This window comes from Nylanderia fulva, unplaced genomic scaffold (assembly GCF_048542155.1).
Source record: "Nylanderia fulva isolate GAGA-0341 unplaced genomic scaffold, ASM4854215v1 Scaffold22, whole genome shotgun sequence".
In the NCBI taxonomy this organism is placed as follows: Eukaryota; Metazoa; Arthropoda; class Insecta; order Hymenoptera; family Formicidae; genus Nylanderia; species Nylanderia fulva.
The window spans coordinates 3,661,522-3,686,929 of record NW_028190285.1 but is presented as its reverse complement, the minus strand read 5'-3'; the positions used below and the strand labels follow the sequence as shown (position 1 = coordinate 3,686,929).

At 30.3% G+C, this 25,408-nt stretch overlaps 7 protein-coding genes across 14 annotated transcripts in view; 3 read left to right on the top strand and 4 right to left on the bottom strand.

Annotated features, from left to right (window-relative positions):
• LOC146723219 (uncharacterized) overlaps positions 1-4,639 on the bottom strand; it is a 16,121-nt gene extending 11,482 nt beyond the window's left edge. Inside the window, exons 1-3 of the mRNA XM_085482925.1 lie at positions 4,629-4,639; positions 4,326-4,476; positions 4,053-4,128 (exon numbers count right to left, since the gene is read on the bottom strand). Coding sequence (XP_085339051.1) covers positions 4,053-4,128; positions 4,326-4,476; positions 4,629-4,639 — 238 coding nt within the window. The remainder of the gene's footprint in view (positions 1-4,052; positions 4,129-4,325; positions 4,477-4,628) is intronic.
• Positions 2,338-3,071, top strand: LOC114928683 (uncharacterized). The gene is made up of 3 exons (XM_029299947.2): positions 2,338-2,447; positions 2,597-2,681; positions 2,788-3,071. The coding sequence occupies exons 1-3, from the start codon at positions 2,338-2,340 to the stop codon at positions 3,061-3,063; spliced, it is 471 nt and encodes a 156-aa protein (XP_029155780.2). The 3' UTR covers positions 3,064-3,071.
• LOC114928666 (dynein axonemal intermediate chain 4) lies at positions 3,981-10,571 on the bottom strand. Of its 4 annotated transcripts, XM_085482852.1 has the most exons (7): positions 10,359-10,571; positions 9,950-10,233; positions 9,248-9,712; positions 8,052-8,445; positions 7,198-7,767; positions 5,674-6,513; positions 4,114-4,476 (listed from the first exon to the last, which is right to left on the bottom strand). In XM_085482852.1, exons 2-6 carry the CDS (start codon positions 9,973-9,975, stop codon positions 5,707-5,709), a joined length of 2,262 nt encoding a protein of 753 aa, XP_085338978.1. In that variant the 5' UTR covers positions 9,976-10,233; positions 10,359-10,571; the 3' UTR covers positions 4,114-4,476; positions 5,674-5,706. The 4 variants fall into 4 exon arrangements, with proteins under 4 accessions (XP_029155755.1, XP_085338978.1, XP_085338979.1 ...); XM_029299922.2 differs by having other exon boundaries at positions 3,981-4,476; positions 9,950-10,571; XM_085482853.1 differs by having other exon boundaries at positions 9,924-10,571.
• On the top strand, positions 10,434-15,458 carry LOC114928667 (E3 ubiquitin-protein ligase RNF185). Of its 5 annotated transcripts, none has more exons than XM_029299926.2 (6): positions 10,434-10,627; positions 10,735-10,817; positions 12,828-12,994; positions 13,077-13,208; positions 14,143-14,312; positions 14,689-15,458. In XM_029299926.2, the coding sequence occupies exons 3-6, from the start codon at positions 12,840-12,842 to the stop codon at positions 14,784-14,786; spliced, it is 555 nt and encodes a 184-aa protein (XP_029155759.1). In that variant the 5' UTR covers positions 10,434-10,627; positions 10,735-10,817; positions 12,828-12,839; the 3' UTR covers positions 14,787-15,458. The 5 variants fall into 5 exon arrangements, with proteins under 5 accessions (XP_029155759.1, XP_029155758.1, XP_029155757.1 ...); XM_029299925.2 differs by having other exon boundaries at positions 10,434-10,656; XM_029299924.2 differs by having other exon boundaries at positions 10,434-10,817.
• On the bottom strand, positions 14,910-18,070 carry LOC114928702 (selenoprotein M-like). Its single transcript, XM_029299971.2, has 3 exons — positions 17,758-18,070; positions 17,447-17,517; positions 14,910-17,123 (listed from the first exon to the last, which is right to left on the bottom strand). The coding sequence occupies exons 1-3, from the start codon at positions 17,851-17,853 to the stop codon at positions 16,946-16,948; spliced, it is 345 nt and encodes a 114-aa protein (XP_029155804.1). The 5' UTR covers positions 17,854-18,070; the 3' UTR covers positions 14,910-16,945.
• Prp19 (pre-mRNA processing factor 19) lies at positions 17,879-21,633 on the top strand. The gene is made up of 8 exons (XM_029299970.2): positions 17,879-18,114; positions 18,594-18,743; positions 18,825-19,102; positions 19,376-19,570; positions 19,992-20,147; positions 20,213-20,443; positions 20,615-20,955; positions 21,192-21,633. The coding sequence occupies exons 1-8, from the start codon at positions 18,096-18,098 to the stop codon at positions 21,334-21,336; spliced, it is 1,515 nt and encodes a 504-aa protein (XP_029155803.1). The 5' UTR covers positions 17,879-18,095; the 3' UTR covers positions 21,337-21,633.
• Positions 21,622-25,408, bottom strand: LOC114928682 (sulfotransferase 1C4). Its single transcript, XM_029299946.2, has 6 exons — positions 25,286-25,408; positions 24,582-24,829; positions 24,090-24,189; positions 23,518-23,846; positions 22,757-22,851; positions 21,622-22,607 (listed from the first exon to the last, which is right to left on the bottom strand). The coding sequence occupies exons 2-6, from the start codon at positions 24,787-24,789 to the stop codon at positions 22,308-22,310; spliced, it is 1,032 nt and encodes a 343-aa protein (XP_029155779.2). The 5' UTR covers positions 24,790-24,829; positions 25,286-25,408; the 3' UTR covers positions 21,622-22,307.

Here is a 25,408-nt window from a genome sequence, read left to right as displayed (position 1 = left end):
AATTTAGACGCAATTTAATTTGCAACTTTTTTGCCATACTAACCAAATAAAGAACTAGAGAAGAATTTGAAAGCTGTCCGCAATACTAAAACTTTAGATCCATGGCTAGAAAATCTTGGATTAAACGTATACACACGTAATAGGTTACAGATAAATTTTGCAATTCTCTAGACCAGTTCTATAAATCTTAGAGATTTATGATGCGTATCAAATTTAAAAGTATCTCTCGATATAGAACGATAGTTATTCTAAATAATAACTGGTTTATTCAAGTAAACAAGCGTTAATTAATTGTTATGGAAATTATTATGGAAAAATTGTTAATAAATAAAACTACAAAATTTATCTACTTAATAATCTTCTGATCGTATTTGTGAGATTTAATTAGATGGACGATATACAGAGTGTTAAAAAAAAGCGTAAAATATTTTAAGAGGATTTAGTATGCCTATATAAAAACAAGTCGAAAAGTCTTAATAAACATGAGTCCGCAAATAAACCGTTTTCGAGATATTTTTAATTTTATTTTTTTTTAATATTTTCTTATAATTTTTATTGTTATTTTGAGCATCTTCTTTAAAATAAGATAAAATGCAAACTTATTTTTCTGCATCAATTATAATAAAAATAAAAATTTCAAACAAAAAAGAAAAATTATAAAACAATATAAAAAAATTAAATTAAAAGTATCGCAAAAACGGTTTATTTACAGACTCATGTTTATTAAGACTTTTCGACTTGTTTTTAGGCATATACTAAATCCTCTTAAAATATTTTACCCTTTTTTTAACACCCTGTATATTGCATCAGAACGGAAAAATTCGCATAAAGTAGCGAATATAACCCTTGATTATAAAATATTTAAGATAATCTCATTGAATTAAAACATGAACTTGTATAAATCAGATTTTTTTAGAGCTTACCGTGTAGAGTTTATCTGTAGAGTCTAGCGAACGTCGTTTAGTTTGTGAAATAGAACCTCTTCCTAAAAGAAAAAATTACTTTATGAAATAATACACATATAAATACAAACACAATTTTTACAAAAATTACAAATTATAAGTTATAATGTAGTCATTTTAATTAAAATTTTTTGCTTTTTTTAACTTTAAAGAATATTTTTACAAATTTAATCCTCTCTCGCACGCGCTAATAATTTTGCTATAGATAATATAAATAAATTATATTATAGAATTTATATATTATTAAAATGTAGATTTATAAATGCAAATCCGTGCAATATTCACGCACTATATGTACAAAGTACCGTTACATGTACCATTTCTTTCACGGAATCTTATAGAAACAATTCATTAATTAAGAAATTCTTTAATCTTATCTCCTATTTGATAACTCACAATCAGTTTCAATTTTCAAAGTTTTGATAATTCGTGTTTTCCATTATCATTGTCATCATCTTCAAAAACTATTTAAAATTGTATCCTCTCTCTCTCCCCCTCCCCCCCCCTCTTTCTTATCACGATCAAGCCCACAGTGTCGTAATGAGCAGACTGACAAGAAAGGAAGGATCGATATTAATTTTATTTTTATTTATTTTATTAAGAAGAATTTTTAAGATTATATACTTTTTAAGATTATAGAGTTTGTAGATTATCTTTTTTCAATTGTTTTTATTGATTATTTTTATCCTTATATTATTAGATTCTATATATGTTTTATTATATTTTACAATTAATAGTTTAATATTTTTAGATGTTTAGGTTTATAATGAATTGATTATACATACATATATTTTTATTGTATATATTTTAAACCAGATTATATAAAAATAGTTTTATCTAATTTTTTTAAAACATTGTTCCTCTCTAATGTTTATGTGAAATTTATTCATGAAATTTATTCACTAGAACAACACAAGCGCGCGCTATTCCTCAATTTTATATTTAAAAAATTTATATTAAAAAAATTAATAAAATTTAAACTTCATTAATCTTTTGACAGAAATCAGCTATATTAATAACTGTTATAAGATATAAATGAAATTTAAATAATATATTATTAAAACATATTAATATTTTAAAACTTATTAACAAATTAACGCCTAACATAATTAATGATACGCATCGCATATTTGAAATTATTCAACAAGAAAAAAACAAGGCATTTTTGGCACACGATACTTTGCTTAAATTTTATCCACAATACAATTCATATCACTTAAAAATTTTCTGTTTACTCCGAAAGACATAAGTTAAGAATTTCAATATTACCGCGCGATAACTATAGCAACAATCCAAAGTATCGAACAAACCTCGCGCATGTTTTAGTCGAATTCATTATTAAAGGCTGCGTTCGTCGCATTTGAATACTATCGGAATGTCTGCAGAAAAGAAAGATAAAGAGAGCAAAAAAGTGCCTGAAAGAGTGATTCCTATAAATAAACGTGGTGATTTTTTCAGAAACGAAGTGGTCGTTGATAATATTCGGTAATATAATATACGTATCTGTCATATAGAAAATATGAAAATAATAATAGTTTTAAGTTGATCGTACGCAGAATGAATAATTATATGTATATAAATTCATTATCTAACATACGTCACATTAATTGAGATAATCATTTCGTTAAATTCAGCAAAGAAACGAACTTCCTCGAAAGCGTATCGCAACGGTTATGGTCGCAGAAGTACGAGCATTTGAATGGGCAATTTTTCAAAGAGGTATCTTAAAAAAAAATATCGGCTCTTTGAGTACGGCAGAAAAAAATAACAAACGATCGCGACATAGACAAATTCCAATGTGTTCGATGCGTGTCACTGACCATAGGTGTTGGCGGAAGAATGCAGAAAAGCGGGACTTCCGGTGAATACCTTCGAGCATGACCCGCTGGAAGACGCGATGGAACGTTCACCGATTCCTTTGAAAGCTTCTCCGGCCTTCCCGAGAACGACATCCGCTCAGATCGGTCACCGTTCGTCTCGCGCGGAATACAGCTTGGAATTTGCGGGTCGTTTATTTATCTCGCCAAAGTGGACGATCGAACCCCCCACGAAAGCTGACGAATTACGCGTGACGCAACAAAGATTTATTTTTCTAGGTTGACGCTCCGATTATTTCTAAATTATGTCATATATATTTCATAGTTCAAATATAACGTCTAAATCAAACAAGTCTAAACGAAACAGTGAAAATAAGATAAAAAGTAATGTATACATTATTACAATACGATATTATTTCCCTAGTAATATTTTCATAAGTTAATCCCCCCCCCCGTATTAAAAAAGTATATCATATTTTTTAAAGCAATAATTAAATAGCAATTTTGTATTTGCTTAAAAAAATAGTTTTTATCGAAACATTTTATAAGGGTTAAGTATGTTTTGAGTAATGTATATATTGGAGTTCAGTTAAAAAAAAGTTTTCGACGAAGTATTGAAGGCCGACGGCCTTGCGACATTTTCGCAATTATCAAGCAGCAGTTATCGATGAATGTTGATATTATCGATTATTCTTAGCTCACGGAAATATACAACATTACTGCGTTTGTAAACATAAATAATAAGCTATATACATATATGTTATAATATATATATAATCTCTATAAAGTAGATAGTTGGAACAATCTTATAAATATAACTAGTAAAATTAATAATATAATATAGAATAAAGATTATACACATATAAATAACACAAAACTGTTAACAATAGTTGCTTTCTATTTACATCAAAACTCAGATCAACGTCTATGTAAAAGAAAGACAGAAGTGAGATTTATCTGAGTTTTGATGTAAATGAAAAGCGCAACTAATATCAAGCATACACATATACATATACATATATGTACATATATAAATAATAAGTTATGCCGCCTCTTGAAAATAATTAAAATGATCAAGATCAATTATGATCTAATTTAAATTGACATAAAAACTGGTAAAATTGTAGACAGACTAGCTATTTAAAGCTATAAAAATTCAAAAATCCAATTCAGTAAACAAAATGTGTTTTAAAAGAGTGAGTAGAATAATATTGAATTTTATTACGAAAAGTATCGGCGCAGCTAATTACAGAACAATGAACATTCAGCCTACCTGGCGTGCATAAATTGCACTTTCGCAGCACCTCTTTGCTGCGAAGAGAAGATAACGTGAAAAATACGAAGATGTGCTTTCAATGTAATCCATATCCAGGCAATTCACGCAAATCACGTTGCTCCATAGATATCCGTGTAGGTGTATAACAACGGCACTCGCGTTTAACACAAATGTTTCGAACGCCCGACACTTACGAGAAACATTCGTGACACTCGCGCACAAGATTCACTTTTGGAACACTCACAATTACACTCGCAAAAAATACGGAACAATTTGAATGCGACTTTGATGACCGCGATTGCGACCCGCAACGCGTTTCGCGACTAATGGCGGCTCGAAATATATCGATATGCAATGTTGCGATTCTCGAAATATCGAAGCAGTAGAGACCCTAGCGATAATTTCCTGCCGTGGCAATTTTCTAGAAATAAAGAAAATCAAGACATTCATATAAATATCGCAGGAATAAATGGTCGAAAATATGTAACAATAAATTTACACAAAAATCAATATGCGATCAATTAGAGAATAAAAAAAAAATATATATATATATACATAATGATAATTACGCACCTCTTTCCCATGGTTTATATGATCAAAAAGTAAAAGTGAAATATACGAAAGAGCAATCGCGGTACGCGGATATCACCGATGCAGAAGGGCCCATTGTTATTTGCAATATACACACGGTTTAATATTATTTCTATGCCCGAGACTTTGCGAGAGACATTCGCGATAATTATTCGCACACGAGATTCACTTTTAGACACTATACACTCGTGATAAATACGGAACGGTTTTAAGTGCGACCAAACGATCGCCGCGGTGCGGTGGATATGAACTAAGATGGCGGCTAACGATGTATCGATGTGACGCAAATTGCGATTCTCGAAATATCGAAACAATCGAGACTACTGTATAATGGCAGTGACTATACTTTACGCAAAATAAATAAATATAAATAAATTAGACATTTAAAATGATCAAAAATCGAAATGCATGATAAATTATTACATAAAAATATACTCAATACAATAAAAATTGCAGAATGAAAATAGACATACACAACGATAATTACCTGTTCCCTGCCATGGTTTATTTTTCGAAGATAAAATGTATATAAAAAATAGGAAAATAAAATATACGAAAGAGCGATACACCGATATAGATTCCTATATTGTAATAATGATATAATCACGATGTTTAATATAGTTTCGACGAATGCCCGACACTTTATGAGAAATACTCGCGATAATTTTTCACGTATGAGATTTACTTTTAGACAAAATTCCACAAAAAATACGGAGCGGTACGAGCATGTCTTGCAGTCGTCTCGACGCATTTCTCGTAATAGAGATTCGAGATCGATATGTATAGTACGAGTCGCTAACAATAAGTATCGGACCAATTAAAAACAATAATAATACAATAATCATTCTATCATTATTTTATCTCTACAAGAAATAATGGCCTTCGATACATTTGAGAATCGACTTAACGTGCCTTGTTTATAAAAAGGATATAATCTTTTAATTATAGAAAATTTTTAAAAAATAACATATCATGAAGATTAAACGCAAATCTCTACTTTAAATCTGTTTTGTTTCTTGACACTTACCTCGTTATATACATTGCGTCGAAAATCAAACAATCAGAATGACGAATCAAGCTTTCTCAACTTCCTCAGCAATTCTGGTTTGGTCACTAATGCCTTCTGGATGGACTCGATTAATACTTTTGCTTGATTATACGGCGGAAATGGCATGCCTTCAAGATTATAGACATAAATAACTCCTTCGATATCAGCGACTATCAACTGATTCCCGTTCGCCGTGAATTCAACGGCGACCAATCTCGTCCCATTCGTTGATATGGTCACCGACGACGGAATGTGTATTTTTCTACGAATATCCCACACACAGATTTGGTCGTTGACAATGCTGGCGATGATAGTGGAACATGTAGGACTCCAGCAGGCGCTTCTCACACATGCCATCGCCGTCGACAGAATAATAAGCGGTTCGGTAAGGCCTTCGGCCCAGATCCTGATGCACCAATCGGCGCCGCAGGTTAAAAATAATTTCCGGCAAAAAGGCGAAAACTCGAGAGAATAAATCGGGCCGTCATGCGCCAGAAAACTGTCCACGTGTTGACGTAAATAATTTGTGGAGCATCGATAAACGCAACCTTCGTCGGAGCCGACAAAGTAAATGTTATTGACGATGGGATGCCTTCGAAGAACAAGAGCGCTCGGTTGACGGCTGATGGGCACATCATAAGCCACGCAATGGTCAGTTCTAGAAACTCCAGCCACTTTACCTTCGACTCTATACAAGCGCATGATTTCTGTGGCAAAGAAATCTTCGCTAAAACGATAGCAATATATTCGACCGTCTTGATCACTAGTGTAAATTTGCTCTTGAAAATCGAACTGCTCGTCGCCGCTCCACCACTGCACCTGTAAGAAAGAATAAAGAACATTATCAATGTTATTAAGCAAAATATCCGGATGATGTCCAGTACATTATGCATAAATGTCTAAAAATGTATTATACTGCTTAAGAAATTAAATTCGATGTTTTTAATAATAAAAAAAAATTACAACATATATCACAAGTATTAAAGAATAATAAACAAAATATAAAATATATTTTTATACATATATATATGATATATATCCGATAATAAAATCGCCCATCTATCGCGTGAAGATATCTTTGCAATAATTAATGAGAAATTAATTTAAAAAGATTAACTAATCTGCGCGAGCACGAAGCGTTGGGATACTAATCAAGTTTTTAATTATGTATCGCATCTAGCAACCGTGTAACAATAGGATGTTACTCCTGCGCGCGATGGATAGAACGATTATTATCGTACTTCCTGCATGCATGTGTGTGTATATATATATATATATATATATATATATATATATATATATAATATAAATATAAATTGCAGAATAGAAGCACAATTTTAATTATTCATTAGCGATATAAAAATAAAAATATTCGTCTTCAAATTCGATATTTTGATATAAAAATTAAGATTCGGTGCTTGTACAATACAAAATTAAATAAAATTCACATTTACATAATATCGAAATTAAAATAATGATAATTAACAATTGACAATTTTTTACCTGCCAGTGTGGTGAGCAAGCCACCGATGTCTCCCTGCAACTCTGCCTGATGACATTCATCTTCTTACTGCTGACATCAATGACCTTGACACTTCCGTCATAGAAACCGATCGCTAAAAGATTTGGTCGCTCCTTACTCCAATCGATATCGGACAGCGGACTATCAAACGTATATTCGCGACCAGGCTGACTAGGGTTCTTAGCACACCAGATTAGTAAGAGTCCATTCGTCTTATCGGAACTAATCTTGGCATCGTAAGCGACAGCGAGGAGATGCGGATTGATCGGACTACAACGAAACGCTGCTACAGGACGATCATGCGTCATTTCACACGCGTATGTCCACAGTAGATCAAGTCGATAATCAAACTCCAGATCTAGGGCGCACGGATCACACTTAGTCAAGCCTGTAAAGCGCTTTTGCGCCATTGCGAACACGTTATTGGCGATTATGCGCTCCATCACGCACGCGGCATCTAAGAAACGTGTTTGTCGGCAAATGTGAGACAATTGTTCTTCGGGACTCGCATCTGGGATTGCTTCAGATTCAGGGAGCTTGTATTGAAGTTTCTGTCGCAAACATAAAAAAATTATTATTTTCTATTGACGGATACTTTTCTCCTTTTCTTACTCACCCCCCCCCTCCTCTCACACTCTCTCTCTCTATCTTTCTCCACATTCTCTTCTATTATATATATATTGCAAATGTTAAAATTCTATTAAATATTTTATGTAAAGTTTTTTAATAGTTGTAGAAGCAACATTTTTAATTAAAAAAAATGGCAGAATTTTTTAAGTTATTCATTTTAATTTATTAATCTCTGAAAATATAAATATGAAAAAAAATTTTTTACCTGCGCTTCTCGCATCCGGCTCATCGATTCTCTTGTACGTACAATCATACGCCCATTCTTTTCTGTCATCAATTCTGGTGATGCATAAGTATCATGAATCACCCAATTGTTCACAAATATGCCCTGATTTCTACGAGGTCTCATGCCTAAATAGGTGCCACGCGATTTTGTCAACACGCGTATTGTTTGCGTTTCAGCATCCAGTAGCTTCCGATTGGAACTTGGTCCTATTGTCACGTATTCGTAATTCTTATTCTCCTGTTGAATTATCTTCCCCTCGGGCGTTCGCAAATCTTCGGTCATCTGCGGCATCTCGAAAATGAAGTATGTCTGCGTTTCCTTCAACGTGATCGTCACGGTTTCTGGACGATCCGCAAATATGGTCAAGTCATCGCTATAAGCAAATAAAATCCCCATTATCAGATATTTTTTTAATAATTTTATCTACAAATTTCATAGTTCAAATCTTCATATTCTTAGTAAGTCAAAGAATTAAACATGTATTCTATTTCTATTCTACTTAACTAACTTTTTCTTAAGACTCTAACCATTGACTTCTAATAATTGACACACATGCACAAAATAATATGTCGTTTTTAATCTAAAATCTAAAATGAGAAAGTGAATAAAAGATGGAAGATCCATAATTTTACTATATTTACTATATTTTAAAAATATGAATGGTATATAATAGTGACAAAGTGTAAGACAAAGAGTAAAAATAAAATAAGTTATGCAGTTTGTTAAAAATAAAAATAAGAATTAATAGAACTCGAAATATTAAACATTTGACAATTTGTTTATATTTCTGAAAGCTAGTTATATAATTTTAGAATTTTTCTATAATTTTCTATAAATTTGTACAATTTTTACAAATTTCTATGTATAATTTTATATTCATAAATTTTTAAGTTTTAAATTTAAAAAATTTAGATCCCAACAAAGCAAAAATTTGTGTAATTGAAGTTTTTAATGTAAAACTTTTAATTTTTAATTCTAACTTATCAATTATTCATTTTTATGCTATTTATTTAATAAATACGCGTGTGTCTTATATAAAAAGAGCTATCATAAAATAATCTTGTAATAATCTAATACCTCAAAAATTAAATTAGTTTTATTTCCAACTATATGTCAAAACGTTAAACTACACAGATGTTAATCGTTAACAATAAGTGTATATGTATTTATAGTACCTAGACAGAAAAAATGGCGACGGCGCGACATCCTCGTCCTCCTGGACGGGCAAAGACTCGGAAATTTGCGTCGAAAGCAAACTCTCCATTTGCAAATCGTCGGACGGCATCGAGGAAGATCTGAAAAGAATGGACGAACTAGCTCTAAGACTACTGATTCTCGAAGGAGATGCCATCAGTTGGGAACCGCTTCCCATCTGGAATAGTCCGGTGTTCTCCAAAGCGGTTGTCTGGTTCTCGTCAATGACGCTGAAGGCCGTATGAATTAATGGTTTCGGCGTAACATCGATGTTTTCGTGAACGACACGAAGCGCTTGCCGTTGCTGAAGAAGCACCGAAGCGACATTCCGCTCGCATCCAATTTTCCGAGCTCGTCCAAATGCACCGAGCTTTATCTTGGACGAAGTAACACTGGGAATTCTGGAGGATGTCCTATACGAAGATTCAAAGTCGTTGGCTTTCATTCTACAAAATTTTTGATCGAATTGCAGATATTGAAATTTCTAAACAAGTTTTCTAGTATATATGAATGTTTTTTCATCGCCATTTTCTATAGTTATCCTTAGAGATGTTTAATCAATATAATGATTGTATGTGTGTGTGTGTGTGTGTGTGTGTGTGTATCAATATATCTATTATAATTTATTGTAATAAAGGCATGTTATTATTAACTTACCTTTTTTACTAAGTATATATAGATACCTATTTAGCACCTTTTTATATGTCATGCAATCTTTATTATTCTCCTTCTTCTTTTCCTTAACAGCCTCTGTTTTATAAAAATATTTGGAATCACACGCACATGTACACAATTTCTTTCCTCTTGCAAACTAATGTAAGTTGTTTTTCTTATCACAAATATACTTTTAAAACGTCATTGACATTTCACGTTTTACATTCATCTCTCATCTCGAATTGCGCGAACAAAACTGATCATTGATCGAGATGGAGCCAGTGATCGAACTCATTAGCGTCATCTAACGCGCCTAACAGAAATTTAGATAACATCATAATATATTATCGATAAGGATGCTACCTGTTTTTCCCTTTCGCGTCGCTATAATACTCTTCTGATACTATGTTATACATATATATATATATATATACATACATATATGAACGTTACTACGCTGATCAAGCATTCTCTCAATTGCCATCGATTACCGCAATTATTGATTGTACCTTTCCACATGTAGAAATCGTCACGTCACTATTAAACTTCTTTCGCCAGAAAAACGTCAACCGCGACATTGCCACTTGCCGCTGCTAGATTTCTTACGTGTCTCTATCTCTATCTTTGTCTCTCTCTCTCTCTCTCTCTCTCTCTCTTCTCTCTCTCTCTCTCTCTCTCTCTATTGCCCGGCCAACATCCAACATCCTGTTCGTGGAATTATGCGTCTAGCACGCACGTAACGCGCTGTTCTTGCAGATCATCGCTATTGAATCGTTCAAAAAGCGGATTTTGTGATACTTTATTCTATTTGCAGCAGAAATAAAGACCGTGGTGACAGACGAAGGATCACGATTTCATCGCGCGAGAGGGCCAAGCCCGCCCTCCTCCTATCAGAAAGTGAGTGATGCTATTTTCATCCAGTTGTATGTAGTTGTGAAAGGGAAAAGGATAACATATCAAATTTATCACAAAATATCAAGACATACAGATGAATATAAATAATGATAGAAATAGAGAGGGGTTATGTTTGGTTAGGGAAATTGAGAATTGGATGATGTGTAAATGTGCGAATGGATGATGAGCGGAATGACGTTTGACGTTTGACCAGTTTGACGTACGAGATAGACGAAGGAGAAAGAGAGGAAGAGAGAGAATTAGGAAAAGAGAAAAAACAATATACATAATATCGTGGGATTAAATATAAATATATTAAGTACAGAGAAATATAACATATAGTTGTATAGTCAAAAAAGTGGAGTGAAAGAGAGAGAGAGAGAGAGAGAAAAAGAGGCAGGAAAACGGAAAAAGAATTGAATAATATTAGTAATGTTATATGGAAAAAATTAAAGATTGAACACACACACAATATGTAAGCGTAGAAAGGAATGGATATGAAATACGTATGATAAGAATGACGTAGTATTATTTGCAAAGAGGTAATTGTATTTTGATGCAAGCGTGTATGAGTGTGCATGTATAGTGTCGTATGGGTGTATGTCATGTGTTTTTTGTGTTCAATAGATATCTAACATTACAAAACTACTAAAACAGGTAATTTAGAGATTAGAGAAATAAATTAAACAAAAAAAATCATAAAGGTTGATAAAACAGGCTAATGAGTGGATTAGCGTACATCGATAAAAATTGGAGAAGTGTATATATGCGCGTAATAATATGATATAGTGAGGTTATAAATAAAAACAAAGGAATCGTAATTATTTTTAGGTAGATTTATTGTTGAAATAAAAATTGCAGTCAATTATATTTCGAAAAGATATAGAACAATGACAAAATTATTGTCGATAAAAATGTTAAATAATATAATAACGCATAAATATGTAATGGTGCTTAATGAGTGTTGCAAACAAGATGACGTGGTAAGGTGTATTGTGTGTGTGTGTGTGTGTGTATATATATCGATACATTTATTTATTTCCAATCTTTGGCGTGTTTATTAATTTTTAAAAAAATCTCATCAAATTAATTCAATATCATGAAATTAATATTTTGCATTTTTAAAAAAACTAAAAAAAGTTGTACAAATTAATAAATTTTTGTACATGCCGATTATATATTATTAATTTTATCATTTAATCACATGTTTAATGAAATATGATAAATGACTTAATTTTTTTCAACATTAAAAAATATTTTCTGCATGACTGCATGTGTTACGCCTATAAGTGTTTACTATGATACTGGGTTGATAATTTGACCCTGATATCTCAGAAATATAAAATGAAGGTTTCTAAGTCTGCTGAGTATAATTCTACTTTAATTTTATTTTTGTAATCTACATTTTTTGCATATTTTGATGTTTTTTCTCATCAATGCTGTGAAAATTTTAATCTATATGTTAGAGAAACGTTCTTCTCTCATCAATAATTTTTTCTTACGAACGTATACACGTTCATTAACAATATATTACATATATATATATATATATATTATCTATTTTGTGTACCTCTAGCATTAAATATTTGCATATAAAATGGATTCAAAGATTTTAAAGATTACATAATAAAGTCGAGTCATGCAGAAAATAATCTTTGCATTTTTATCATGTGCATTTATAAATACACCTAAAGTATATATAATTACTATATAATTTATATATTATTTCAATCAAATTACAAATGATAACAATATAGAGTATAGAGCTTTATTTCTACCCATATTACTCAATGCAGTATTGCATATTTTTGCAAATTATATGTACATTTCATAATTATGAATTTCAAACTGTATAACTGAGAATTATGCAAGCTATATAAATATGTTTCTTTTGTTACAAGTTATAATTATGCAAATTATTGTAGACAAATATTTGACGCATCAAACAATTATTCCGTCATCTTTTTGTAATTATGAGGATATTTATGAAATAAAGAACAAATGTGATTACAGAAAACTTGAAAAATGAGTAGAACAAGGGAACAAGCAGGCCCGTCTAAATCGTCGGGATCCGCGGGCTCCGCGGAAGAGAAGGAGAAGGATGACAGGATGTTTGAGTGCAATATTTGTTTGGACACTGCAAAAGATGCGGTAGTCAGTATGTGCGGCCATCTCTTTTGGTAATTATTCATCTGATAACATACAGTGGAAAACAAAACATTATCTATGATAATCTGGATAATACAAATGTTAACGATGCAGTTGGCCATGTCTACATCAATGGTTGGAAACTAGACCCTCCAGACAGGTCTGTCCAGTATGCAAAGCTGCTATAAGCAAAGACAAAGTCATTCCATTATATGGACGTGGTGCCACAAAGCATGAAGATCCGAGGTATAATTTATTCCTTTTGTTAAAATTAGAAATCAGTTATAGTTATTAATTTCTCAATAGTAAGTTGTATTAATTATACTTACAATTAATAAGATATAAAAATTATCCTGTACAATTTTGTTTATTTAAAAATTATATACATATATAGAGTTATCAAAATAATTCATCTGATTTCAATGATTATATATTTTTGAGAAATTTACAAATACATAATGATACATAGTACATACTGATAGATTAACCATAAGAAAAACTGTCCAAGTTTTGTCTTACTTTATAAGTGCTCGATGTAACTTTCTTTAGTTGCACTAATAATAGTCATTCTTTCCATATCCTAGCATATCTTTGTCGTTGACTTCACAACTGTAACAATGCGATTTTTTAATTCATCCAAATTTGTAGAATGTATACAGTTTCTTTTAAAACTATCCTCAAACGAAAAAGTGATAACTTATGATATGCTCTACGGCTAAACCCTTAAATTATTGGAACTTACGTCATACAACTTTTTCTATTGGAACTATATAAAGGATGCTGTGTCATCTTTTTATTATATATGTATTGTGATACTGTGTATGTATCACAATCTTCAAAAATCGCATTGTTACAGCTATGGAGTCAGTGACAATGGATATGTTAGAGCGAGTGGAAGAAGGAATTTGATTATTGTCTCAATGTTATTCATAATTATTGTAATTAAGGGAAATTTCATCAAGCACTTACAAGTCTTATAAGGTGAGAAACCAAACTTAAAAAGTTTTAGATTTTAGTTAATGGTTAATGCATCACTAATCATTATGTATTTATAAACTTCAAAAATATAGTCATTTGAAATCAGATGAATCATTTGAAATAACCCTGTATAATAGGAAAATTAGAGATGTCAAGCTAAATAATATAATTTAGATTTAATTAGTGAAACGGATTATTTCAGGAACAACGTACCACCACGTCCAGCCGGTCAAAGATCAGAACCGGAGGCCAATGTCGGTTTCTCCGGTTTCGGTTTCGGCGATGGTTCCTACATGTCTTTCGGCATTGGCACTTTTCCGTTTGCTTTTTTCACGTCAACCTTTAACTTCGGAGAAGCACGACCAAGCGCAGGTAATATTTGCCAAAAGTTACATAATGTAAAGTCAATGCAACAATGCACAATAGATAGGCATGCATAATATATGCATAACTGCATACATAAAATAAATTGCAATTTTATTTTTAGTTTTAATTTATGTGTAATATTTAATTTCTTATTAGTTTTTGTACATTTATACATATATGTGTGCGCGCGCATGTGTGCGTATAATACAAATTTTCCCATAATTTTTTTTTATATAGAATTCAAAAATATATTAATTAAATTTTAATTAATAAATGAAAAATAATTGTGTAATCCAATATTTCAATAATAATTAAAGTGAAAAACATTTTAGTAAGAATGAAAATATTGTTAGAGAGGCAATTTAAAATTATTTATTTGCAGCTCCTAGAGGTACGCCGCAATATGAAGAAGAGCAATTTTTATCTAAAGTATTTTTATGGTTAGCAGTAATATTCATCTGCTGGCTGCTGATGGCATAACATTGCTCCTAAATTTGAAGACATTAATTAATAACTTGCAATAATTTGTCTTATTTATAATATCGTTTTCTATGATAATCCTAACGCTCCAGTGGTTTCTATCTTCACTTTTTGGAAAAAAAATTTATGTATGTTTCAAAAAACCATCCAATTAAAATTTCTTTCTCTCCACTTTTTCTCTAAAAAAAGAAGAAAAAAAAGATGTCCATATGAGCAGCTTGTTCATGCAAATTTTTTATAAAATTTTGTTGGCATTTGCATATTTCTAACTATGAAATAATTTCTCTCCAATTTTAACAGCTCTGATATTTCAATGTCTCTTTGTTACTTCTCTCCAATTTTAATAGCTCTGATATTTCAATGTCTCTTGTTTTATTTTATTCGTACATGTATATATTATATATAAATATATTATTTCTATATAAGAGAAAGGTGCGCATAAATCGCTTCAATATATTTAATATATTTAAAGCATATACAACGTATAACTTAAACGAGGATATAGAAAAGAAATAATTAATGTACATCATTGAAATATATTATGACGCGGTTTTGCGTAAAACTGCGAATTTGAACAGAATGTGTATATAATCTAGAGTTAATATATGAATTAAAATAATTATATGTATATTGTAATATATGACACTATATAAAATGAATTCTCGCATCAAATTTTTGAACTAGCTGTTTATCCTTTCTTCCATTTAATGATTCTCGCATTTTCACTTCAAGTTTCCATTTTTTATTACAAGTTTGCACAATTTTTACAGATGCTTCGAAATTGTAAATTATTAAATTATATTTGAAAATAACCATATTCTAACATAATATAAAAAAAATCCTTAATTAACAGAAATGTATTTTTGCACGTTATTTTTAATTGTCGATAAAAAAGAAGAAAATAATTTAAAACTATCATTAATTTATACATATACATGATTAGATAAATTATAATTAAAAAATTTTTTTAAATAAAATTATATGGAAAAGAAAAGAGAATTAAAAAAGAAATATATATATATATATATATATGTATAATTTTTTTATATTAAATATTGAAAAATTGAAGAATATATGAAATAAAATATATAATTTTATTTACCATTTATTGTATGTGTGTGAATATATATATATATATATATATATATAAATAATTGTTTTAATTGCAAATTATTGTGTATTAAAAAGTACATTTTGTTTATTATTAACAATTTGGAATTTTTTCTGTAATAATTGCTAAACAATATTATTCTAAAGCTTATTTGAAGTTCAATTAAGATATATTTTTTTAGGTAATTAAGATTTTTTAGAAAATCAACCTTTTAGATTGTTATTTAATCTATCACATACTATATTATATGTATATTATAGTATGTGAAAAAATTAACAAAATCTAAGACAAATATAGACACACACAGTTATAACATGTCACTTCTTTATAAATCCAGTCTCTGCAAAAAACCAGCTGTAATATACAATGCCAAAGATTTGGTACATTATAAAAAGGCTATAATCAGATATAATTTTAAAAATAACCTAAAAATAACTTAATAATAACATACACGTGTGTTGAGGACTAGTTGAAAGATGCTTACTATTGTAAAAAAAAATGTACAGTAAAAAAATAATTTTAATTTCTTTGAGATATGATAAAAACTTTATGAAAATTTGAAGAATTACTAGAAATAAAAAATATAGTGTAAATAAAGAAAGCTTAGAAAATATTCTGTAATATACAAATGTTATTTCCTAGATGTAGTATCATTATCCACAAATTGTAACTTGCAAACGTTAACATTCTCCCTTCTTCCTTTCCTACTTCATTAATGTACTATGGAGATAATAACAATTAAAGGAAGAAAACAATTTGTCAAAAGATTCTAATATCTCATTTGTCACTTTTTTTATCATATATTGCTTATTTTCTTAATACTATGAAAATGATATAAATTTTTTCATATTTTAAATATCTATGTGTATCTCTTCTAAAAAACTATTCTAAAAATTATTAAATATAGTAATACAGACATAAGTTATAAACAAAAGTTGCACAAGCTTTGAAACTGAAAATAACTTTTTTAACAATAATTCTTTTTTCTAGCATTATTTATGACTAGGCTAATGTTTCTTACGATAAGTATACACATATATTTGAAGATTTACATTTCGTCCTTATTGTCTTTAGATTTTTTAACAAAACCTTTAGAGACTAATAGCTCATTACATTCTTCTCGTGTCAATCTAGACAACACCAATCGCTCCACTTCCTCTTCATATTCGTTGAACAGTACAAGCTCTGGTATTGCACCTTGTATATGTTTGAATTCTACATTGTTGCTGTATACTGATTAAGGATAATTATTAAAATTTCCCATTGCAATATAAATAAAATAATTAAATTCAACAGAAATTTTACAAATATGTCTTTCATTCACTATCTTTTCTTTTATGTGCTAATTTTCAGTTAACTTATTTTTAATTTCTTGCATCAAAAAAACAACTTGGCTAATACTTAATTAAAATTAGAAATTGAGTGTTAAATGTCTGCAACAGATATTTATAATTATATATATATATATATATATATATATATATATATATATATATATATAAAGTAATATATGATAAAAAATAAAAACTACACATATTGTAAAGGATACTACTTTGGCAAATCTTCATTGATAAATTGTTTGACGTCCGGCAATCGATTGAGTGAACAACCACTACAACTCTAAAAAATGAACAATAAAGATTGTACTAACATTATAATGCATCGATCTATAGAAAACACAATTACACAATCACAACTTCTTGATATGTAAAGTTCACTTTAAATAATAAATACTTGTGATGTAATAATCACATGTGTGATTATACGTATACATGCAAAAAATGAGTTCGCATACGGTGCATTTTAATGAATGATTATGTCGTTCATTATTAATCGATCTAACATAAACATGAAATTTACCTCGACTCTCGCGAACGCATAATAACTATTCGCGGCATTCGCGAGAAAAACAGAGAAAATTGCAAGTACGAAAAAATAGCTAACAGCGGACGCCATGTTGTTTATCAAATTTCAACTTTAATTCAAAGCAGGAGCAACTGTAGGAAGCAGAGCCAGAGCCGTAGCGGTCTCGGTTTGTTGTGCTTTGAGTGCTTTCCGATTCGATCCCGTGCGCAACAAATCGCGAGCATTCCATTGTTGCCTATTCCCTATTATCCCTCTTTCGCTGCCGCTCCTTGGGATAGCACCCTAATGCTTGTTGCCGGTTGCCGGCAACTTCACTCGTTACAACGAGGAAAATGGCGCTGTCTTGTGCTAGTGAGTGTTTGTGAACACGCAAAATTATTTGTAATCTCTTAAGCTAACTTATCTTTCATTCTTTTGCATGATATCTCAGTTTCCTTGATAATGATTAATAATAAAATTAAATTTATTGTTAAAAAAATATCGCAGTTTTGTGAACGGCAGAATTGACAAACATAACCTAAAAATATTTTTATTCCTCTGTAGTGTATACTAATAAAAATTGGAAAACATAATGAGAATATAAAATATAATATATAATAAGTAGTTTTAGCTATAAGAAGAAAATTTTACAAAACAATCGAATTTATCATACTGTAGATATTATTTTATCAGCATTAATATTTATATTAATATTTCTAATGAAAATGTATATGTTTATATTTTATATATTATTTTAATATTTAGGAAATTTAGACTATATTTAACATATCACAAATTATAACATAATAATTTTTGTGAAAAGTATTAAAAATTATTTGTGTAATTTACAGTTTCTAATGAGGTGCCGGAGCACCCAGTAGTATCGCCTGTCTCTGGATCGATATTCGAGAAACGTCTTGTGGAAAAATATGTGACTGAGAATGGAGTGGATCCTATCAATGGCAAAGAACTTACTATTGAACAGCTTATTGATATTAAAAGTACTGTTAAATTTTATTTAATATGTTAAATGTTCTAATAATCTTTTATAACTAATTATCAAAATCTACTGTTTGTTACAGCAACTCCAATTGTCAAACCTAAACCACCTAGCGCAACTTCCATTCCAGCGATATTAAAAAACCTACAAGATGAATGGGACGCTGTTATGTTACATTCATTTACATTGCGACAACAACTTCAGACTGCGAGGCAAGAATTATCTCATGCCTTATACCAGCATGACGCAGCTTGTCGTGTTATTGCTAGATTGACAAAGGAAGTTACTGCTGCTAGAGAAGCTCTAGCCACTCTCAAGCCACAAGCTGGAATTGTTCAAGCCGCTACAATCCCTCAACCTGTATGTTATCAGATATTATTTATGTCATATATTATATCACATATATGTACACAGACAAACGTACGCGCGTGCACGCACATACATACACAACTACTTTACCACAAATTATTTTAAATGTCAAAAAACGTAAAAAAGTTACATCTGGCATTTTATATATTAATAATTGTAAACGTTCACAGTTTTTTTGATTAATTACTTTTTAATTAGTTGTGTGTGTGTGTATATATATATATATATATATAGAATATATATATATATTTTTTTTTTTTTTAGGCTGTGGCAGTTGAAGCTGGTGGCACAGCAGCTCAACCAATGGAACAAGCTGGCATCACCGAAGATGTAATTCAGAAATTACAAGAGCGAGCAACCGTTCTCACTCAGGAGCGAAAGCGACGTGGACGCTCAGTACCAGAGGATCTGATGCCTCAGGATAGTATCCGATCATTCCAGACTCTCGCGTCGCATCCTGTAAGAATCTTTTTTTTAATGTGTCTTTAAAAATTTACTACCCCCAGTTATTATCTCATTAACACAACTGCTTGATACACAAATATTTATTTGCACTTTATGGATCATGCTACAACTGGCAGGCTAATTTACCTTTGATGTCTTGTCTTTGCCAATAATCTTTTATAGTTCTAGTCTTTAAACACTGTGTATGTTTTTTACATGTTACATTTATGTAAAAAGGATAATGGCAATCATTTGTCATACTCATTTGGCAATGTTAAATATTATGTTATAAATGCATTGATAAACAGTTTTAATAAAAATAGTATTTAATAATACTTATTAAGATTCTAAGAATTTTAATAGAACATAAGTATTATAGAAATAAAAGTACATGCAGAGTATTATTAATAATTGAATATTATGTAATTATTTGCAGGGACTGCATTCTGCTAGTGTACCTGGAATCTTGGCACTTGATATTCATAGTGCAGACACTAGCAAGATCTTAACAGGTGGTGCTGACAAGAATGCTACCGTTTTCAACAAGGATACTGAACAAGTAGTGGCAATTCTCAAAGGTCACACAAAGAAGGTAAGTAATCTCATTTCATTGATCCCCTTCAAACTTATATTAATTTTTTTTCGTTATACTTACAGGTTACACGAGTTATTTATCATCCAGAGGAAGACATAGTAATGACCGCATCACCTGATACTACGATTCGCGTGTGGAATGTTGGCACCAGTCAGACGACTTTGTTATTGAAGGCTCACGATGCTCCAGTAACCGGATTATCTTTACATCCGACTGGCGATTATCTGTTAAGCTCATCTTTAGATCAGCATTGGGCCTTCTCGGACATACGCACCGGCAGATTATTGACTAAAGTACACTTTAAATAGACTTTGTAATATAATTATATATAATAATTCGCAAAGTTGCTCTAAATCCAAAACAAAAAAAAGAAGAGAAAAAGAAAACGATTCGTAATTTCGTAATTAAAAATAGATTGAAACATGCATCTCGATATAAAAAAGATATGCTTAAATTGTTTAAAGGTGGCAGGACAAACAGGACAACCGCTGACCACGGCGCAGTTTCATCCCGATGGTCTAATTTTCGGTACTGGCACGGCAGATTCTCAGGTCAAGATCTGGGACTTGAAAGAGCAATCTAATGTTGCAAATTTTCCGGGCCACACCGGCCCGATTACAGCGATCAGTTTCTCCGAGAACGGATATTACTTGGCGACCGCCGCAGAGGACTCGTGCGTCAAACTTTGGGACTTGCGCAAGCTAAAGAACTTTAAGACTCTACAGTTGGAAGAATCTTACGAAGTGAAGGACATCTGCTTCGATCAAAGCGGAACTTATCTAGCTGTAGCAGGAACGGACGTGAGGTAAGTTTTTTATTTTTGATAATGTCACTAATTATTCTACAATGATAATAATAATGATTGAGAATTAATTAATTACATGTATATTAAGTAATAATAAATATCGAATGTGTCTTATTTTTTTGAAGAATATTTTAATAATAGATTAAATTTGCAATGGAGATATTACCATTTAATATAATACGATTAAATTAATTTGAAGTAGCTCACATATTATATATACATTTTATTATTTTTAGAGTATATCTCTGTAAGCAATGGCAAGAACTGAAAGTTCTGAACGATCACACGGCGGCGGCTACTGGCGTTCGTTTCGGAAAACACGCACAGTACATTGCATCCACCAGCATGGACAGAACTCTGAAGCTCTATGGATTGACATAAATAGAGAACTTGAAATATATATTATAAATTTCACATATTATTTAATATTATATTAGATAATTCTAAATGTATCTAATGGAACTGAATCAATCTTGATTTAATGACTCGATTTGTTGAATTTCTTTTATACGATAAAGTCTCCTTAAAATTAATTTTACTACACAATAATCTGCTGTATGTTTGTGTACGCATCTATATCTGCGCGCGCTTGATTGTTCGTAGAACAAATACTAATCTGCACACTTGGGACGACAGCTCCATATGCGCATAAATACACAATTGGTCTTTGCGCTATAACTAAGATATATTATTAAATTTTTCTTTTCCAGACATTTTCCACTTTTTTCATCCCATAGGACTAACATTAACGAAACTCTGTTGTATATTGACATAAAAAAAGTAAACATGTGCAAGTAATATAAGAATCTATTTTGAAATTTATATCTAAAAAAAAGTAAACTGCAAGTTATAAATTTGTCACATTTTTTCTTTTCACAAACATACACGTACACGAATGAATTTAAATAATTTGACTATTTGAAAAATTCCTAAATTCCTCGCTTTAGACGAAAATTCAAAATATTGCATTATCGCATATTTTTCAATAAGTGATTCTTACTTGTAAATTGATCATACCAAATAAAATATATTTTCAATTATTAAATCATACATATGCGCGACTTATGAAGAATAAATATTTTATACAATTATAATAAAAAAACTTCTCGTATATTTTCCATATACGTATTTTTTTAACACATCTGTAAATATATGAAAACAAAAATATGTCAAATTTGCGAATATATACATGTAATAAAATAATGAAATTAGAGAGAGAAACCTATATTATATAATCAATAAAATTAAGTTAATTGAAGTTTTTTGATAGTCTTTTGATAAAAATCACACATAAAAAATATATATTTATTAAAACTCAAGACTAACATCTCAATTTATTAAATGTTATTTCTTCAATTGTTATTATTGAAAAATGGAAAACGTAGATCGGTATTTTTGAGATTCTTTTGAATCCACATATCTGCTCTAACATCCAGTTCTGGTGTAAAAACGTCTTTCCATCCACCAATGCCACCCTTTCGAATAAAATTTTCCTTTTCGATAATCCCACAAGCTCTCAATTCAGACATATTAACCATGTCATTTGTGCGAAAATTTTCGATGTCTAAGAACTTTGCAACTTTGTTTATTTCTTCGTCGCTGTATGTTTTGCCCAAAAATTCCGCTATTTTTTTTATTGTCTTCGGAAAATCCTAGAAAACATTTAATAATTTTATCTTAGATTAGTAAATGCATCGCACACATAAAAGTTAGGGAAACATTAGAGAGAAAGTGAAAAGGGAAGAATCAAAACTAATAAAATATACTAGTATGATAAATAAGAAATTAAAAATATGCTTACATTCTGCATTTCTTCGTAAAATATAAATAAAACATTAGGATGATCTTTCAAATCCCAGGCTTCAAGAACATGAGCCCAGTACGGAGACCATGGCGCTAAAAAAACAAGTTAAAAGTTACATTAAAAATTCTCGCCACATTTATTGACAGGAAATTATTTAATAATTAAACAAAAAATACATGACGCAATTTTTTTTGTTATCAAATAGAGTAAGATATATGCGTGTGAAAATAGAGAAATTATATTTATACAATATTAGCGATTCTTAACATCTCAACCATCACTCATTTGCCTAATATCTCGAAATATATGCGGTCTTGAAACTAAATTTTCTTTGTGATTCCGAATTTTTTTTTAGAATTTTTAAAGGTTTTTTATCAATTAACTATTATTAATTAACTATTTCTTTTCAAAGATATTAGACAAATATTCAAATAGATTTCTTTTTGTATTTAACACGTTAACTTTATCTAAAATATTGTTATGTATATTAATAAAAAAATATACATAAAAATATTTAGGAGTAAACACAAAAATTGTACACATTTTTTAAAATTATGTAACACAAGTTATAACATGCACAAAAAATAATGACAAAAAATATAAATAGCTATCTTTAAAAATAGAAAAAGAATTTATCTTTTGCAATCTCTTATATAACTATGATTTAAAAAATTTATATAACTATAAACTATTTAAAGACATTTATGTTATAATGTAAAGATCATGATTTTCCGTATTTAATTCTAAGATCTACTTACTAAGGTCGTTTTCAAAATAATTCCAGAATGTTGCAAAATCGCCAATGAAACCTTGGGTTCGAATTGCTTTGTTTAAATTGTACCAGGATACAGCAACGTCTTTCGGATTTCGAGCCACATAAACAATTTTGCAACCAACGTCTAAAATCCCAGGTAACAAGGTGAACGGAAAATGAGTTTTGATGAATCTCGGAGTCGTGAGTGGAATTGAAGCGATAATTTCATAACCAGGCTTAGCTATGTCTCGACATAACTGCTGTTTCATGGCATCTCCTTCATTCATGGTAATAAACTCGCAGGTCACATCGGGATGATTAAATAAACTAAACCTGAAGGGTAAAGATTTGATAAAAATAAAACAAAATTATAAAATTTAACACATCTACATATAATACATATGTATATATTATATATAGAGAGAGAACACAATTTGACGAAATAAAAAGATTATAAAATCATTATGCAATTGTTATACTTTAATCTTTTATCGCAAGATTATAATGCACAAGTGCATGTATCATTAATTTATGTTAAAATTTATGCTAAAAATGTTTCACCCAGTCACCACATACTCTAAAAAAGGAAATCTCTCTGATAAAAAATTCTTTTCGGCTGTCTGAAAATCCAGATCATTTTTTAAGAGCCAAGTTAGTTCCATTGTTAACGTAGTGCCTGCAAAAAGCAAATAATTTTTCATTTTTTTATCTTTATTAAAAATAATAATATTTAATTTAATAAGATAAAATAGAGAATAAATTTAATTAAGAAACACTTAATAGCACACATATATTAACGAAAAATTGAAAAATTAATAAAAAAACAATGGAGAAATATTAAAATGTTAATTAGAGGATAAGAAGACAGAACTTTTTAATCTAAAGATTTCTGTAAAGTAAATATCTTTGCAATGTCTTTTTTTCTTTCTTTTGATTTTTAATGTTTGAATGTATAAAAGATATTGCCACATTAGGTATGTATCAACAAAGCACTCATAATTATAGCTCGTAACAAATTATGATAACTATAAATTATGATACACTTAATTACTAATTGTGCATATTTACCGCTTCTAGGGTATGACATAACAAATGTGTCATTCGGCCTTATTTTAAAATTATAAAAGCCACTACCCTGCTCTACATATCTAAGAGGAAAGACATATTTTTTGGGGCCAACCGAAATCCATCCACTTCTTTCTCCTCGAAAGTGCTCCAACATTTCCTTAATTTTGACCTCTGGCAAGAGTTCGTATTTTGGAATCTGCTGAGTCATCTTCGTCTTTTATTTCTTTGAATTCTTGATCGATTTAACGCTACAATTAGTTACAAAATTTTACAGAATTGCAATTAAAATAAATCGATAAAAAAACTTGATAATTATTATTCGGTATGCGCAAAAAAATTTCAAGAATCTCCGAGTCAAATATGTCAACTCACGGAGAGATCCGATCATGAGCTTTCTTTGCTTTTTGTCAGCGATATCTGTGTTCTGTTCTTTGACATTGTTGATTATGGCTCTTTATTGTTTTTCAATTAAAATACTATTGACATTTGCGCGGAAACGCGTTGCGAAATCTGGCAATAAAATAAATCAATACACACAAGTTTTTCGCGTTTTTCAATCAATGTATTGACCGACTAATAAAGTAAAGAGAAACACTTTTTTTCTTACAATACATATAAGCGACAATAATATTGATACTCAATTATATGCAGAATGAAAATATCAATATAATTTTCATTAGTTATGATAATTGTTTTCTACTCACCGGCGTGTTAAGATATCAATAACTTTCTGACAGCCAGCTAGTGAATCGAAGAGTCTACTGGTAATGACCTCAAATCAAAATTCAGGCCAACCGGTTTCTCCAATTTACTGTGTGCCTTTTATA

Coding starts and splice junctions, on each gene's coding strand:
- LOC114928683 (XM_029299947.2), top strand. CDS start 2,338: ATGTCTGCAGAAAAGAAAGATAAAGAGAGCAAAAAAGTGCCTGAAAGA. Junction 2,448..2,596: donor GTGGTCGTTGATAATATTCG/GTAATATAATAT, acceptor CGTTAAATTCAG/CAAAGAAACGAACTTCCTCG. Junction 2,682..2,787: donor ATGGGCAATTTTTCAAAGAG/GTATCTTAAAAA, acceptor CACTGACCATAG/GTGTTGGCGGAAGAATGCAG.
- LOC114928666 (XM_029299922.2), bottom strand. CDS start 9,975: ATGACATATAAAAAGGTGCTAAATAG. Junction 8,446..9,247: donor TCGCCATTTTTTCTGTCTAG/GTACTATAAATA, acceptor ATTTGCTTATAG/CGATGACTTGACCATATTTG. Junction 6,514..7,197: donor CTTGCTCACCACACTGGCAG/GTAAAAAATTGT, acceptor TCTTTCTTACAG/GTGCAGTGGTGGAGCGGCGA.
- LOC114928667 (XM_029299926.2), top strand. CDS start 12,840: ATGAGTAGAACAAGGGAACAAGCAGGCCCGTCTAAATCGTCGGGATCC. Junction 13,209..14,142: donor ACAAAGCATGAAGATCCGAG/GTATAATTTATT, acceptor GGATTATTTCAG/GAACAACGTACCACCACGTC. Junction 14,313..14,688: donor AGAAGCACGACCAAGCGCAG/GTAATATTTGCC, acceptor ATTTATTTGCAG/CTCCTAGAGGTACGCCGCAA.
- LOC114928702 (XM_029299971.2), bottom strand. CDS start 17,853: ATGGCGTCCGCTGTTAGCTATTTTTTCGTACTTGCAATTTTCTCTGTT. Junction 17,518..17,757: donor ATGCGTTCGCGAGAGTCGAG/GTAAATTTCATG, acceptor TTCATTTTTTAG/AGTTGTAGTGGTTGTTCACT. Junction 17,124..17,446: donor AATGAAGATTTGCCAAAGTA/GTATCCTTTACA, acceptor ATCAGTATACAG/CAACAATGTAGAATTCAAAC.
- Prp19 (XM_029299970.2), top strand. Junction 20,148..20,212: donor TCAAAGGTCACACAAAGAAG/GTAAGTAATCTC, acceptor TTATACTTACAG/GTTACACGAGTTATTTATCA. Junction 20,956..21,191: donor GTAGCAGGAACGGACGTGAG/GTAAGTTTTTTA, acceptor TATTATTTTTAG/AGTATATCTCTGTAAGCAAT.
- LOC114928682 (XM_029299946.2), bottom strand. CDS start 24,789: ATGACTCAGCAGATTCCAAAATACGAACTCTTGCCAGAGGTCAAAATT. Junction 23,847..24,089: donor GAGAGATTTCCTTTTTTAGA/GTATGTGGTGAC, acceptor TTTACCCTTCAG/GTTTAGTTTATTTAATCATC. Junction 22,852..23,517: donor TTATTTTGAAAACGACCTTA/GTAAGTAGATCT, acceptor TTGTTTTTTTAG/CGCCATGGTCTCCGTACTGG.